Source organism: Dermacentor andersoni, chromosome 3 (assembly GCF_023375885.2).
Source record: "Dermacentor andersoni chromosome 3, qqDerAnde1_hic_scaffold, whole genome shotgun sequence".
In the NCBI taxonomy this organism is placed as follows: domain Eukaryota; kingdom Metazoa; phylum Arthropoda; class Arachnida; order Ixodida; family Ixodidae; genus Dermacentor; species Dermacentor andersoni.
This window is the reverse complement of record NC_092816.1, coordinates 161,449,585-161,462,949: the sequence shown is the minus strand read 5'-3', so window position 1 is coordinate 161,462,949 and position 13,365 is coordinate 161,449,585. Positions and strand designations below refer to the sequence as shown.

The following is a 13,365-nucleotide window of genomic DNA, read 5'->3' as shown; positions in this document are numbered from 1 at the left end:
AGTTCACTGCGAATTACGACAAGTAGGTGAAACTCGGCGTAATGATAGAGCCGTCTTAGCGGCCAATTACGGTATGTTTTTTCTTTTCAAGTTACCTACGTTACGTTGAGGGCTACAGAGCATTCGGGAGAAACTGGAGACGAAAGTTTTTCCGTGTCGACGCGACGCGTAGACGGACGGACGGACATCGACCACCGCCAGAGGGTAGCTCACGTAAACAGCTTCGCTGTAAAAATCGCTTTACACGGCCCGGCTCGCCGGCCGGGCCAGTCTTAGGCTTCCGGGTAATCCAAAGCCCGGGCGATGCAGGCGCAAACCATGAACAGACTGCCAATATATTATATTCGCTTGACTGGAAATTCAAAATTAATTGGATCTGCCGCAGTCAACGTGACATTGAAACGTAAATTTTTCACAAACACACCGTACCTGTTAGAAACACAAACACCTAAAACAAAAAAGCTAGTGCACTGCTTATTCTGTGTCGCTATCAGTGCTTTCGCTTCGGGGCTTCTTGGTTGAACTGCACAGTTTTAGTTTCATTTTCCGGTCCCCTTTCTGGAACTTATTTTGTTTAAACTTTATTTTTTTTTTTGAAGCTGGGAAATCTGGCCACATTTTTTTGGCAGCTCAAGAGAAAAAGCGCCATTCTTTTTCTGCGACATTTTCCTTTTCACCGACCATTCGTATTTCTAGCCTTACGACATGCTGTTGCACGGCACTCGCAAAATGTCAGCAGCACTGATGCTCACTACGTTGCTCTTATCGAGACTCCACGAGACTTGATGGGCTCTGGGATTTTCAGCCTCAAATCTATCGTGATGTTTGCTTCTCTTCAGCCGCCTCTGAGATTGTTAAAATGCGGCAGCGGCATGACATCTACCTCGATTAGTTGAAGAAAGGAACGTCGCTCATTTGCATTTTTTTTACTCGGCGTCCATCTTGCGACGTCATTCAGCAAAGTCCCTTGTTTTTTGGTATGCTTCGTCAGAGCACCAAATGCGAAAGAACTGATGGATTCATCGTTCATTTCGGGAATGACGTCAGCGTTTATTAAGCGCCATCGTCGCTGAAAAAAAAAAGAAAAATCAATCGTTTACCATCTCCCGACAGGCTGCCGCTGCTCCGATGACGTAAATGTCTCATACGTTGATGGTAATTACCTGCAAGGTCAGAGCCGGTCTCTGCAGGTTTGTATCAGTTAATTTTCTGAAGTGACAGAGAAAGAGCAGCGGTATTTGACATTCCTTTCTTATTCCCTTTTACCAGATTCTTGGGCTATGTCGTACATACGGTGTTTTCTTTTTAGATGCACCAAATTAAAAAAAATATGCTTTTGGAAGATAACGCAATTGTGACCCGTAAACTAAATTATTCGATGAGGCGGACAACGAGTGCAAAGTAGAAAAAAACTAAGAAATCCCGCTTTCCACAATAGTTACGAACGTTTACTACTCAAGCAAGTAGCTTTGTTTGGTTCTTTCATCCGTCGGTATTCGGACTTGCACCGCAGATACGAAGACATCGGACGTTTGCTGTCGCGCAGCTGAGTTGCGGTGCGCGTTCATCAGTGCATTCCGATAGTAAACGTGTCGGACTAAAACACTCTCCTTGCGAACGTATAGTGTTCACAAACTTATGAGCTCTAGGTACGGCATTTGAATGGTGAAATAAATATTTTGTCAAGTTCTGCGAGGGCTGTTGCGGAGCTTGTGAAAATAGGCAATGACCTATTGTAAAAACCCGACGCGTAAATAAACTGCTTCGCTTTGTACTAGTAAATGTTGCACTGGCGGGAATCACTATTTTTTTTGTCACTAGCTCTTGTAAACACCACTGCTTTGACGAGCAAATCGAGCGTGATTTAAAATTGACTGTCGCCGACAACGTAATGACAACATATTTATTCAGCTTTGACTACTTAGTACCAAGTGCGACGTATAGCACTGTCCTCCCTAAGCATAAATGCTATAACATCATCATTTCCTCAGTAGCTCAGGTTTGGTTAGAAACGATTAAGGGGGACTCCAGACCTACTTCACTTCAGGGACCACATAGCTGCTCTCTGGAAGGTTGCCGTCTTGGTTATGGTAGCATGCTGTTCGCTTCTACACAATATCGTGCACCAGGATGCCTCTTTTGAGACAGGCAGTGAGAAAGAGAGTGAAAGGAAGGTAGGATAACATAGACAGAAACGTCAACCAGAAGAGCATCCGGTTTTCTACTCTACTGGAGTGAGGAAAAGTGGTAATATAAGAGCGAAACCGTTGAGAGAGCCACTGTGCAGCAGAAGATGAATAAACAATCGTCAATCAGGCCGATTTTCTTAAAAATGCACCAGTGCTAGTGCCCTAGCACGAATGCGACCAGGGCCCCAGTATTTTACACTGCCAAAGTGATTATCGAGTCAAACTGGCTCAAAAGTTTCTGCCGAGTGAGACGTCGGACGTCGTACAGGTTCACTGCAGGTGTGCTGTACAGGCATATAGGTATACAGACCTACAGGAGTCGCACATCGGATTATCGGCCATCACAAAACGGCACGAGTAATCTTACAAACACTTATTCACTAGTGTCTGGGGTTACGGGGCAACATCTGCGGGGCCATACGAGATATGGTTCCAATCATATGAGGCTCTGAACAACGCGCACGAGGGCGTAACGCAGCGATTCTTGATCCCCCACTGCCACTTCCTCCTACGCAAAATAGTCTCGTGCTCACAGTTGCGCGCCCCTACAGCGACGTGCTCTCGGCCTCTTCCGGAAGAGTGGGCAAGGGTTCGTCGGTGGAGACGTGCGCACCACTGTCCTGCGCAGGTGCCGTCCTTCTGCTTTTTTTCGAAGATGGCCGACCGTCGATCCAGAGCCCGATGTTGAAGAGCAGTGCGAGGGCAAGCATTCCGGCCATCAGTTGAAAGAGCCCGTCGTACGAGCCGATCGTGTCGCGGAAGGCACCTGAAAAATGTGAGTTTGCGATATTAATAAAAAAACATTCGGCAGAACCCATCTCACTATGACTGTCGACGTTAATGCGATTGGCATTCAAGCAATGTAGTGACGCACCGTATTGCCACCACCGAGAGGCGTCATGTATGAGCCATGTACTGCAGCCAGGTTCCTCTGTCGGGTTTTCCTCTAGACACGGTGCGCCATATGGTGGCGCGCCCGCCAAGACCCTCTCTTGTTGCGCGGCATTCGAGGTTGCTAAAAGGGGCTTTAGAGACTGCATCGGTGGCGCGCCATTGCGTCCTACCGCTGAGCATTAAGGGGAAGCTTTAGCTCGGGCCCAACTCCGACACGGCCTATTTAAATACATGTAAAACGCAAAAAAATTTTTATGGGATAACTCCTGAACCGATTTTAATGAAATGTGCTGCGTTTGAGAGAGAAAGTTAAATTCCAGTGACTGTTGCAAGCGGAATTTCGATTTAGGGCCTGAATTTTGTTCCAAAAATTTTCAAAAATTCGGAAGTTTGAAAAAAAAAAATAGAAGCACGAAGTTTACAAATTAATAGCTCTGTATCAAGAGCAGATATCGCGGTTCTGTAAACGGCATCTATTAGATCATTCAAAGCGGACGAATTCGATATGTCATTCTATATCTTACGTGAGTTTGTTAGGTTGTTTACAATGGTTCTGCAAAAGATGTATTTACATAATACTACATTTTCTTATTCTCATATGTGACATATCAATTTTGTCCGCTTTAGATGTACTATTACATCCAATTCAGATAACTGTGGTATCATTTTTCATTGGTAAGTTATATGGTTATAATTTTACGGTTTCGTTTTCTTAAAATTTTCGATTTTTTGACAATTTTCAATAAAAATTGGCGATCTAAATAAAAAATTCGAAACCAACAGTCACTAGATTTTAAGTTTTTCTTTTAAATGCAAGAAACCTCGTCAAATTTGGTTCAGTCGTTGACGAGGAAAACGAATTCTCATTTCCCATGTATTTACATAGGAGCACCCGAGCTAAAGGCACGTTCACACCGAAGGTGGAGCGGACAAGCGGACAAGCGGATCCGGCCAAGCGGCCGCGGATTTTCCGCTTTGCGAAAAATACGCGGCCGCTTGGCCGGATCGCGCCCGGACCGATTTTTTCCGCGCGGACAAGTTGGCCGCTTTGGCCGCAGCCAATCAGAACCCGACACTGAGGAAGAGCTGGTGAACGAATGTAAACGAATGTCTTTCTCTGGGCTTTTCGCTTCTGTTCTTGAAAAGCGTCATAATGGCAAGCTGGGCCAGTTGGTTGGGATTCACAGTAAGGTTTGTCACAGCGCAATGCAAGACAAGGACGTAAGAAGGTATAAAACGACGACACGGTGCCGTGTCGTCGCTTTATACCTTCTTTTGTCCTTATCTTGTGTTGCGCTGTAACAAAACTTGAAAAGCGACTAGACAAGGGGGAGTAAAATGCCAACGATCTCGTCTTCTTCGTCTGAGCTCACTTTGCAGAAGTAGATAGCGGACGCGAGCGCGCCAACCCACGACGAAAAAGATATCGAAAGTGCGCGTACAAACCCAAAGTGCCGCGAGATGGCGGTACGTCCCTGAAATTGCTAACGAAATTGCGAGATGCCCCGCCTTCCCTGCGACGCGGGCCGCCAGGCAAGCCGTCCGGTCTGAACAGGCGCACGCGCTCACCGCCTCGCCGCGTTGAAAATCCGCTTGGCCGCTTAGACGCTCCGCTTTCGGTGTGAATGTGCCTTAAAGCTTACTCTTACGGGGAAGCTTTAGCTCGGAGACCTAATATCTCAATACGCTGGAAAGGAGAAATTGTTTTTCTCGGCAACCACTGCACCAATTTTTGATTAGGTTTGTTCCACTTAAAAAGGCAACTGCCAGTGACTGCTCGGAGGAAATTTTCGATTTAGGCCGACAATGTTCTAATAAATATTGTTGAAAACCGCAAAATTTCATAGCATGATGTTATCAAGTTTATAGCACTGTAACTCAGCAATCAAACGTGATATCACAATTCCGTCGATTGAGTCTCCGCAAGGATCAGCATCAATTTTGCCCACCTTAGATGTACTATGTATATCTAAGGCGGACAAAATTGATGTATTACACTAGGTTGTCATATATACCGCTAATATGTGAGTAGCGATTTTGCAAAACCCGTCTAAACAAAGTACCACTTTTACGTAAGATATAAATTGATACATCAAATTTGTCGGCTTTGGGTGCTCTAACTGATGCAGTTGACAGAACTGCGATATCTGTTCTTGGTGCCAAGCTACGAACCAGTAAACTTCTTGCTTTTATTTTTTTCTTTCAAACTTGCCAAGCTTTGAAAATAGCTGTTAAGGAATTCAGGCCTTAGAGGGCCCCTCACCAGTCCCCATAGCAAATTTTGGTTATACTAAGTTGTTAAATTTTGGTTTTGGTAAGTTGTTACGTGTCCTCTAGGGGGCGTTCTCGCGCAAAAAATTTTTCAGATCGGCTCATTAATAGCCGAGATAGAAATATTTCAGTGCCCCGAACCCATGATTTCAGCAGGCCACTGCCAAGCAAGAGGCTCTCTCCACTCGCCCCGTCTAGCCTACGCAAGCGAAATTCCTTCCCTGCGTTCTTCCATACCGGACCTCGAGGATCGCGTGACGCATACGTCACAGGCCCCGCTTTCATTTTTTTTTGTTCCTCGTTTTTTTTTCTGGTGCTACGCACTTCCGCCTACGGCGTCGCGCGCGAGCTGATGTCCGCACCCTCATGTTGATGATGCAGTGGCATACCTGACAGCGTACTTAATTGAAGCCGCATCAATGTGCACCCCACATACTTCTAAACGACACATTCTTTGGTGGAATAAGGGATGTAAGGAAGCACACAGAAGACAGAACAAGGCGTGGTGTCTCCTACGTGGCTCTCCAATGGGCGAGAACCTCATAAGCTTTATAGACATAAAATCACAAGGTAGGAGAACACGACATATTGCTAGAAGGGAGAGCTTAAGAACTTCAGAACTTAAGAACTTAAGAAGGCCTTAAGAGAACTTAAGGTCTTCTGGCTGTACCTCTCCCTTTGAGCTACGCCACACAAAAGAAAGCTCACATAGAAGTTCCGTGCAGCGTGCTACGAAGCTACGAGCGGCGCACCTGTGTTGATAATGAGACGCGGAAGAGTGAGTGGGCGACGACGGCCATAACAATTCGATTAGTTCCGGGAACTCTGCCGCTGCTTGGATAGCTTCGGGGTTAGAAAAGTCCTGGTATGCTGCAACATGCTTCCGATTGCGCTTTCTTTCTGGACGTGAACCGTGCATGTAGTCTCTGGGCTTGTGCTGCGATTGCGGTTGTGTGTCCGGCAAGCCTCCGTTGCCGCGGAATATGGATTACGTTTATGCCAGGGTATGCCTAATAAGTGCTGCGTGCCCAATTGCTGGAGCAATTACAAATCGAGACCAAAAGATCATGCGTTCATGTTTCCGCAAGATCAATGACAGAATATTGGGTGCCAATGCTAAGGCAATGAAGAGAAAAGCTAGAATTCTGCGGAATAAGGCAGGTGTTTCTTTGTAAATAATTGTACGAATGTTTTGTATCTTCATTGCTAAACTCCTTTGAGGTGTTGTAAATATGTGGACTGCGGTACTGTATGTAATAATGCGTCGAAAGCGAAATTATTCGTTTAGAGCCTAATCTAGACTGGGATAAATACATGTGTCCCGAATGTGAAGAACGGAACACCAGTGAAGTTGTCATGAGATATGTGTTATGGTGCAGGGCTAACATTTTGTTTAAGAACTTTTCTGGTCGCATGAACGGCAAGCTCTTTGACGCCGACGATAAATCAAGGCAAAGAAGCTACTCTGAAGAAGAGGGCAGCACTGTGACTTTTCAATATAAGCCATGCTGCCTGTCATCATTTACCCGAAGTTCTTTCTCAATCCTACGGTTGAACCATTTCATTTATTATGGACGGGCTTTTTATAACGCAGCACGTAAATAGTTTTGTAGGAGGTAAGAGCATTTGGTTATCGAGGAGAGTTCAGTGAGTGTAGTTTGTATTGTGGGAAGGACTAGCGAAGAGCTGTGCCTAGATGTTAGTTTCGAGAAAACACGTTAATCGATATTCGTTTTGCGATGTTAGGGCATGTATGGAATGCGGAAATAAATATACACAAATGCAGTTACAGTGCGTCCCAATTCGTGGAGCGGAATGGATTAGGTTAATTAACCTAGAAGGTATTCGTTAGCACTACATCACTCGTGTCACAGTAAGAGCAATATTGCAAGCGCAGCAAACGCCATCTTTGGTCTTTGTCGGTTAGCCATCAGACCGTATGTATCTTTAGACCTAGCCATTACTCCATGTAAGCGTTCGACTTACCTACTGCAGGTGGCCGAACAAAGCTTCCCGTGGCAGTGACGAGTACCAGCACTCCGTAGGCCATCGGGAGGTTATCTGTCCCCAGCTCTGTAGAGATGCGTTCGGATGTGCCAACAAGGATGTAGCCTCCGGGTAGTCCCAGAATCGCAGACACGGCCAAAAAGACAAGCTTTCCCGCGACCAACGGTACAAGTGCCGAAATGACGGAAAGCGAGAGATAGCACGCAGTAATCAACGACGCCGTCGACGCGACTCCGTAGTCGCTCAGGAATGGTACGAAAAACCGGCCGACGGTATCCATAGCTGACAGGAGCGTCAGGGCGAGGACTGACTCGCTGACCGGGACGCCAATGTCCTCGCCGAGATCGAACATGACTGAGAGGTACGAGTCCATGAAGAAGATGTACGTGAAGAAGCTCAAGGTGTGGAAATACATCCGCGGTGCGCACAGCACTTCCTTGAGGCTGCTCAGGGCGGAGGATGGTGCTTCGACTTCGGTCACCTCGACAGTCGTCTCCTGCAGGTTTCCAAGTCCAGACGGACAGGTCACGCTTATCACCGTTCCTCTTCGCGAGAACGCATCCCCCTGGTTCAACGACAGCCGTTTGGCGGCAAACATGGATCCAGCGACACTCATCATGGTTCCCCTTCTCTCCATTGCTGCGTTCCTTGGCGAAACCGTCGGAGCGATGGAAGACACCTCGCTTGGCGACGCTTCGCCGACGCTGCTGGCAAACGTACTACTTCGTCGGGATGCGATGGAAGGACGGTGCTCGGGCGACGGTGAACATAGTTTGCCCGAGAAGTCCCGGTCGGCGTTCACGTTTGACGCTGTTCCTCTCCTAACCACGTCGGCGAGCATAAGTCGGCGCACATTGATAGTCGTGCTCGGCCGCACTTCAGTGGGTTTCGCGACGCTGATCACTGTCGATCGCCGCCTTCCGCGCGCCGGGATCGGATCTATTTCCACGCTGATTCTGCCAGGAACCTTGATGTCGTTGTTGTTACAGACCACGGAGAGGCGCTGAGTGCCGCCATTAGCCACCTGCGAATTCGCAAATGTGCCCTTCATGCGTGAGCGCAATAAAAGTGCAAAAATGAAAACAGAGTAGAAGAGAAATGGGGAAAAAGAAGCTGCTATATTGACATATCCATGGAAAGCATATTAGCGTTTTACCCCGTTGAATTCTCTCTAAATCAACGAAAGCGGAAAGCAATCCTTACTAATGGTGTTGCAAAGTTTTGCGCCTGTGACAGATTTCGTGAAGCTTTAATACTTTCCTTACTCTTTCTTTCATCGGATACATTATCTGACTGCTTCTAAGTAAAACACTACCAACAGTACTACTTGCATTGAAGCTGAAACCACTGCATACATTTCGGACCAATTCGTATATATCCTACTAAGTGCAAATAGCATCACCACGCAAATCATAGGCACCAAATGAAAGGTTCACGGACATTTGTAAATTTTACACTTGCTGAACAACGTAGTTGCATTCAGCGCATCAAACGCTGAACAAGTTTCTCCCAAAAGAAAGATCCAGCTTGGCTCTATTATTATTTTGTCCACATAGCAGCTGGACTGTAATGTCACGCTCAACGTCTGCCCCCCCCCCTCCCCCCCCCCCCGAAGCGCACTCTCCTCAACATCTGTCAAGGACAAGGAGCGACTACAGCTCTGTGTAATTTATACAGTGTTCTCTTCCCCTGTCTTCGTCTTTATCAGCGGTCAGTATGATATGCTGAGCTTAAGGTTTCGAGTTCGTTTCCCACTCAGGGCAAGCACATTCCGTTGGAGGCGAAATGCAAGAAACGCTCATGTACCGAGTTATCGGCGCACGTTAAATAACCTCATCTGGCCAAAATAATCCGCAGTCTCCCGCAATCAGCGTGCCCAGAGCTGAACCGCGGCGTTTGTACGTAAACCCTCATTAACTATTGCTATAGATTAAGTGACATTCAAGTTTATTCCATAGCTGGCCACAAACCATGCTGTGCTCCTTACTTCGAGCCCAGACCAATTTCTGTTAACGAAGGTATAGATGTTGCAAAGGTACGCGTCGACAAACAGACGCGACGTACTACGAAATTGGCCACATGAACGCGCCGTGTCTTATGTGCAAATAGGAACATATTGATGGCTTTGGTGAGCAATACGTTATTGAAAAGGCTGTAATTTGAAATAATGAAAAGGTATATAATTGGCTTCCTAAAGTATGTAGCCATGCACAGTCGTGTTCGAGCCTTTTCACTCAAACGCCCCCGTGCCGACAAATGCTCTGCAATTCGCGCACGTCACAGAAACTTTCTGACTGCGCTTCTGCATAGTGTTGACCACTTCCAGATACTCCGTGAAATGTGCGCGTATGTGTTGCACCGAACGCGAACAGTAAACTGTGAAGCTGTCTCATTATCGTTTTCTTTATGCCCACCTTGCTTCATCTACCTAACTTGCTTTGCATTCGCAGTTCCCTCGACTCTTTCCAAGCGTCAATTTATGGTCTAGAGGCGCACCCCTCAGGCCGACCTCAACATTGTTTTTTCATTAAAGGTTCTCTCTCCATTACTTGGCGGCGGCTGCAGCAGCAGCAGCGCTTCCGTTCTCTTGGCATCGATCTGGTAATTGGTTAGCTGCTCTGGGCGTTACATGGCCTGCTCAACTTCATTTCTTCCTTTTAACTAGAGCATCGCCTACTCCCGCTTGCTCTCCAATCCACATCGCTGTCTTCTTGTCTATTAAGCTAAGGCGTATAATTCGTTCCATCGCTCGTTGCATGCATGGTTGTTATTCCTCAAGAATTTTTTGATAATCTGCACGCCTCTGCCTCACAGGTTAGTAACGGCAGAACGCTGCGATTGTACACCTTTAGAACGCAGCTCTTAGCCGCCCGTTCCTGCGGCGAGCGTCGGCGTCCTACCTCGTAACCGAGCAACCGAGCACAGCGAAAGATGAGAGCGAAGGTGCAGCGCAGCGAGGGATGAAAACATCGGCGATAGTGAAAATAGTGCGAAGAGGAGGAGGGCGTGGCGAAAGCATCAGAAGAAAAGCATAGTGCCGCGCACGCGGGCTTTGCGACGATGATGGCTACTAGATGGCGCCAGAGCAGCGCGGGCCGCCTGTGTAGCAACAAAGCGCTGAATGAGCGGAGGTTGCCTGCGGCGGCCACTGTGAATCGCATTCACGCGATCTGCCGATTAGCGAGCCAGTCGCGCCACACTTCGCTCGTTTGCAACGTACCGGACGCGATAGGTTGTCCGCGCCAGCCAATATATCGCAAAATGAAAACAAGTATACAACTGCGCTCAAATTTTGCATTAGGGTGTATCGTAATCGTCGGCGAATTTTTTTTTAAAGGAAATAGCGGTAAGCTGCCGGTCGGTAGTTGGTAATGCCTGCCGTCTCCACTCCTACCCAGTTTTATTCTTCTGTGAGTTTCCTCCTCAGATCAGTCGCATCTGCGACGTACTGGTCCAAGATCAAGTACCGCGGGGGGTTTTTATGCTTTACATTTATGCTTTTATGCTAATGAAGAATGAATGTACTTTTTGCAGTGAAGCGAACCGCGCGGGCCTCACGCGATCGTCATCCGGCAACCAATTCGCCATACAGCCGTAGCGCACGATGATGAGTGTGATAATGAAGTGAATCGCATACTTTCACTTCAGGCGCAGCGGGAGCAACACCGACGGTACGCACGCGCTTTAAAGCCACCGTGCATGCACCGTTGCTATTGCGCCCCTACTGACGAGACAAGAGGTGATTGTACGGCGCCTTCGACTTGGGGTTTGCGCATACACCTAACTTACTGAAAAGATGTCACTAGCGACCTGCTCGAGACGCCGAAGAACAGACAAAAAGGCTCTCCTGTCCAATGCGCCATAGCGCAGAAGTAGCTGTCGACGCAGCTCAGCTACTCTGGAAGGGAATTGGAACTGAGAACATCGGAAGAATATGCCTTCCTCAGCTGCACATCTCGCTTAAGGCGCGGATACAGACCGGCGTTTTCAGCATGCCAGGCTGCGCCCGGCGAAATCGGATACGTCACGCCCGCGACGCCAGGATCGCTGAAAAGTTGTCTCAGGTGTGTTTCGGCGCCTTGAGCGTCATCCGCAGCAACGTGGCGATCAGCTGTTGCCGCGGCGAAAGCGCACAAGTGCGCAGTGAGCGGGTGCTTTTACAGCGAAGTTATTTACCTGACGGACCTGTATGAATCAGCCATATGCGTGGTCTCTTAGGGGGGTACTGGGCTGGCTAGCGTCCGTAAAGTGAACAAAGAAGATGGCGCCGCTGCGTGGTCTCGAAAGAGGTTATCTGGGCTTACTAACGTCCGTAAAGTGAACAAAAATATGTCGGCACAGCGTAGTCCCGATGGAGGGGGGGGGGGGGTGTATCTAGGCTATCTAACATCCGTAAAGTGAACAAAAAAAATGGCGGTGCTGCGCGGTCTCGAAAGGGGTTATCTGGGCTGATTAACGTCCGTAAAGTGAAAAAAAAAATGTAACGAACGATAGTACGGCGTAGAAGAAAGAAAGGACACGTGATTTCACCGCGTCGCACCAGCGCAGGGGGGGGGGGGGGGGCTGCATCCGCGCTGGCCGCTGTTGTTGCCGACTGCGTCTGCTGTCGTCTGCCCTCAATACAATGGCGCAGCAGTTGTAGCGGGAAAACACGGGGATGTGCGCCGCGGTAGCCGCTGCGGTGTGTAAGAACCAGATTGTGTATTGCAGAGGTAGACAATTGCAACAGTTGCAACTCCAGCAAAAATGGGAAAAGCGGGAAGAACAAGCCAAGTACGAGGACAGGCGTCGACAGCAGAGATACGACTATAACCAACGACAACGTGCTCGTGCCAAAGCGGAGAAAGCGGCCAGTCACTTTGCCTCCGAAAAATATCAGCTAGAGCAGATGTGAGAGTCTAATCATTGGCGTCGAGCGCAAGCTACCGATGAAGATCGCGCACTAGAGGCCGCTCGTAAGCATCTAGCTAAGTCTTTCGAGTCTGCGTCTAAGTGGCAGAAGCGTGAGTGGCCACCTCCTTCGAGTTTCACCGGGGCAAATTGCAAATTCAACTGAATGTTTCTGGACACGGAAGTTGGCCATAGTTTCTCGGTCTGTGATCTACAGCTTCGCTGGCTAGTCCGCCACCACATGAGTGGTTCGGCCCGAAATTATTCTTCGTACGCTTTAGCCATACCATCCTCCTCCGCTTTCTTCCTCGTGCTCGCCCCCTATCGACGTCTTTCATACCCTGCTGCGCTCCGCTCGTTCGTTTGGTTACGCCGAGGGACGACGCCGGCACGAAACGCAGGAACGGACGCTTAAGAGCTGCGATCGAAAACAACATACAACGATTACGCCACGTAGTGCTCTGCATGGTAGTTCAGAGGATTCGGAACTACCGAGTGCTCGATATAACTGCAATGAAAATGTACAGGAAAAGAAAAGACTGGCTCTAACCTGGAAGGTGGCTCTGTGCTGTTTCACTCGTGAGAATAAATGCAGAATTTTTGCCCACATAATTGAATATTTCTTAGCTAGGACATTAACACCATTTGCGGAGCTTAAAAATAAAAAAAAAATGTTTTTAGCGCATCAACCGCTTCAATAGCTGCTGCCTAATTCTTTGGTTTGGTGAAGGCGCAAACTAAGCGCTGTCTCTTCAAAGTGTAACCGAATTGCAGGCCAACATGGTGCCATGCTGCCAGCCTGCAGAGATACCGCGCCACGTGCTCTGGTCTAGCTGCTCTGGCATGAGATACGGCATGTTCTATTCCACGCGACGACCGCGTCTAACCACGCCCGTCGCCGAATGCCGCCGGTCGCACTGGCTGCGCCGTGACGTTACATTGTGGAGCGCCCACATACGCCAGACTATATCCGCGCCTTTAGTGATCACGAAAGCCTCTGAGCATCGGTATACGGTGCACATCATAACTCGCTCCTTTTCTTTCTCGTCATGGCGCCTGCCCTAGATTGTATGCCGTAGGAGATAGGGTGAAAGCAAGCCCTGGGGCATCTTTT

General features: G+C 48.2%; 1 protein-coding gene across 1 annotated transcript; it reads right to left on the bottom strand.

The window, feature by feature from the left end:
* Positions 1-1,885: 1,885 nt before the first annotated feature.
* Positions 1,886-8,412, bottom strand: LOC126524538 (uncharacterized). The gene is made up of 2 exons (XM_050172838.3): positions 7,341-8,412; positions 1,886-2,955 (listed from the first exon to the last, which is right to left on the bottom strand). The coding sequence occupies exons 1-2, from the start codon at positions 8,410-8,412 to the stop codon at positions 2,735-2,737; spliced, it is 1,293 nt and encodes a 430-aa protein (XP_050028795.3). The 3' UTR covers positions 1,886-2,734.
* Positions 8,413-13,365: the final 4,953 nt, after the last annotated feature.

Bases quoted from the DNA above. Each gene is read 5' to 3' on its own strand.
- LOC126524538 (XM_050172838.3), bottom strand. From the start codon at position 8,412: ATGAAGGGCACATTTGCGAATTCGCAGGTGGCTAATGGCGGCACTCAG. The intron at 2,956-7,340 runs GTAAGTCGAACG...CACATTTTTCAG, and splicing joins TGTTCGGCCACCTGCAGTAG to GTGCCTTCCGCGACACGATC.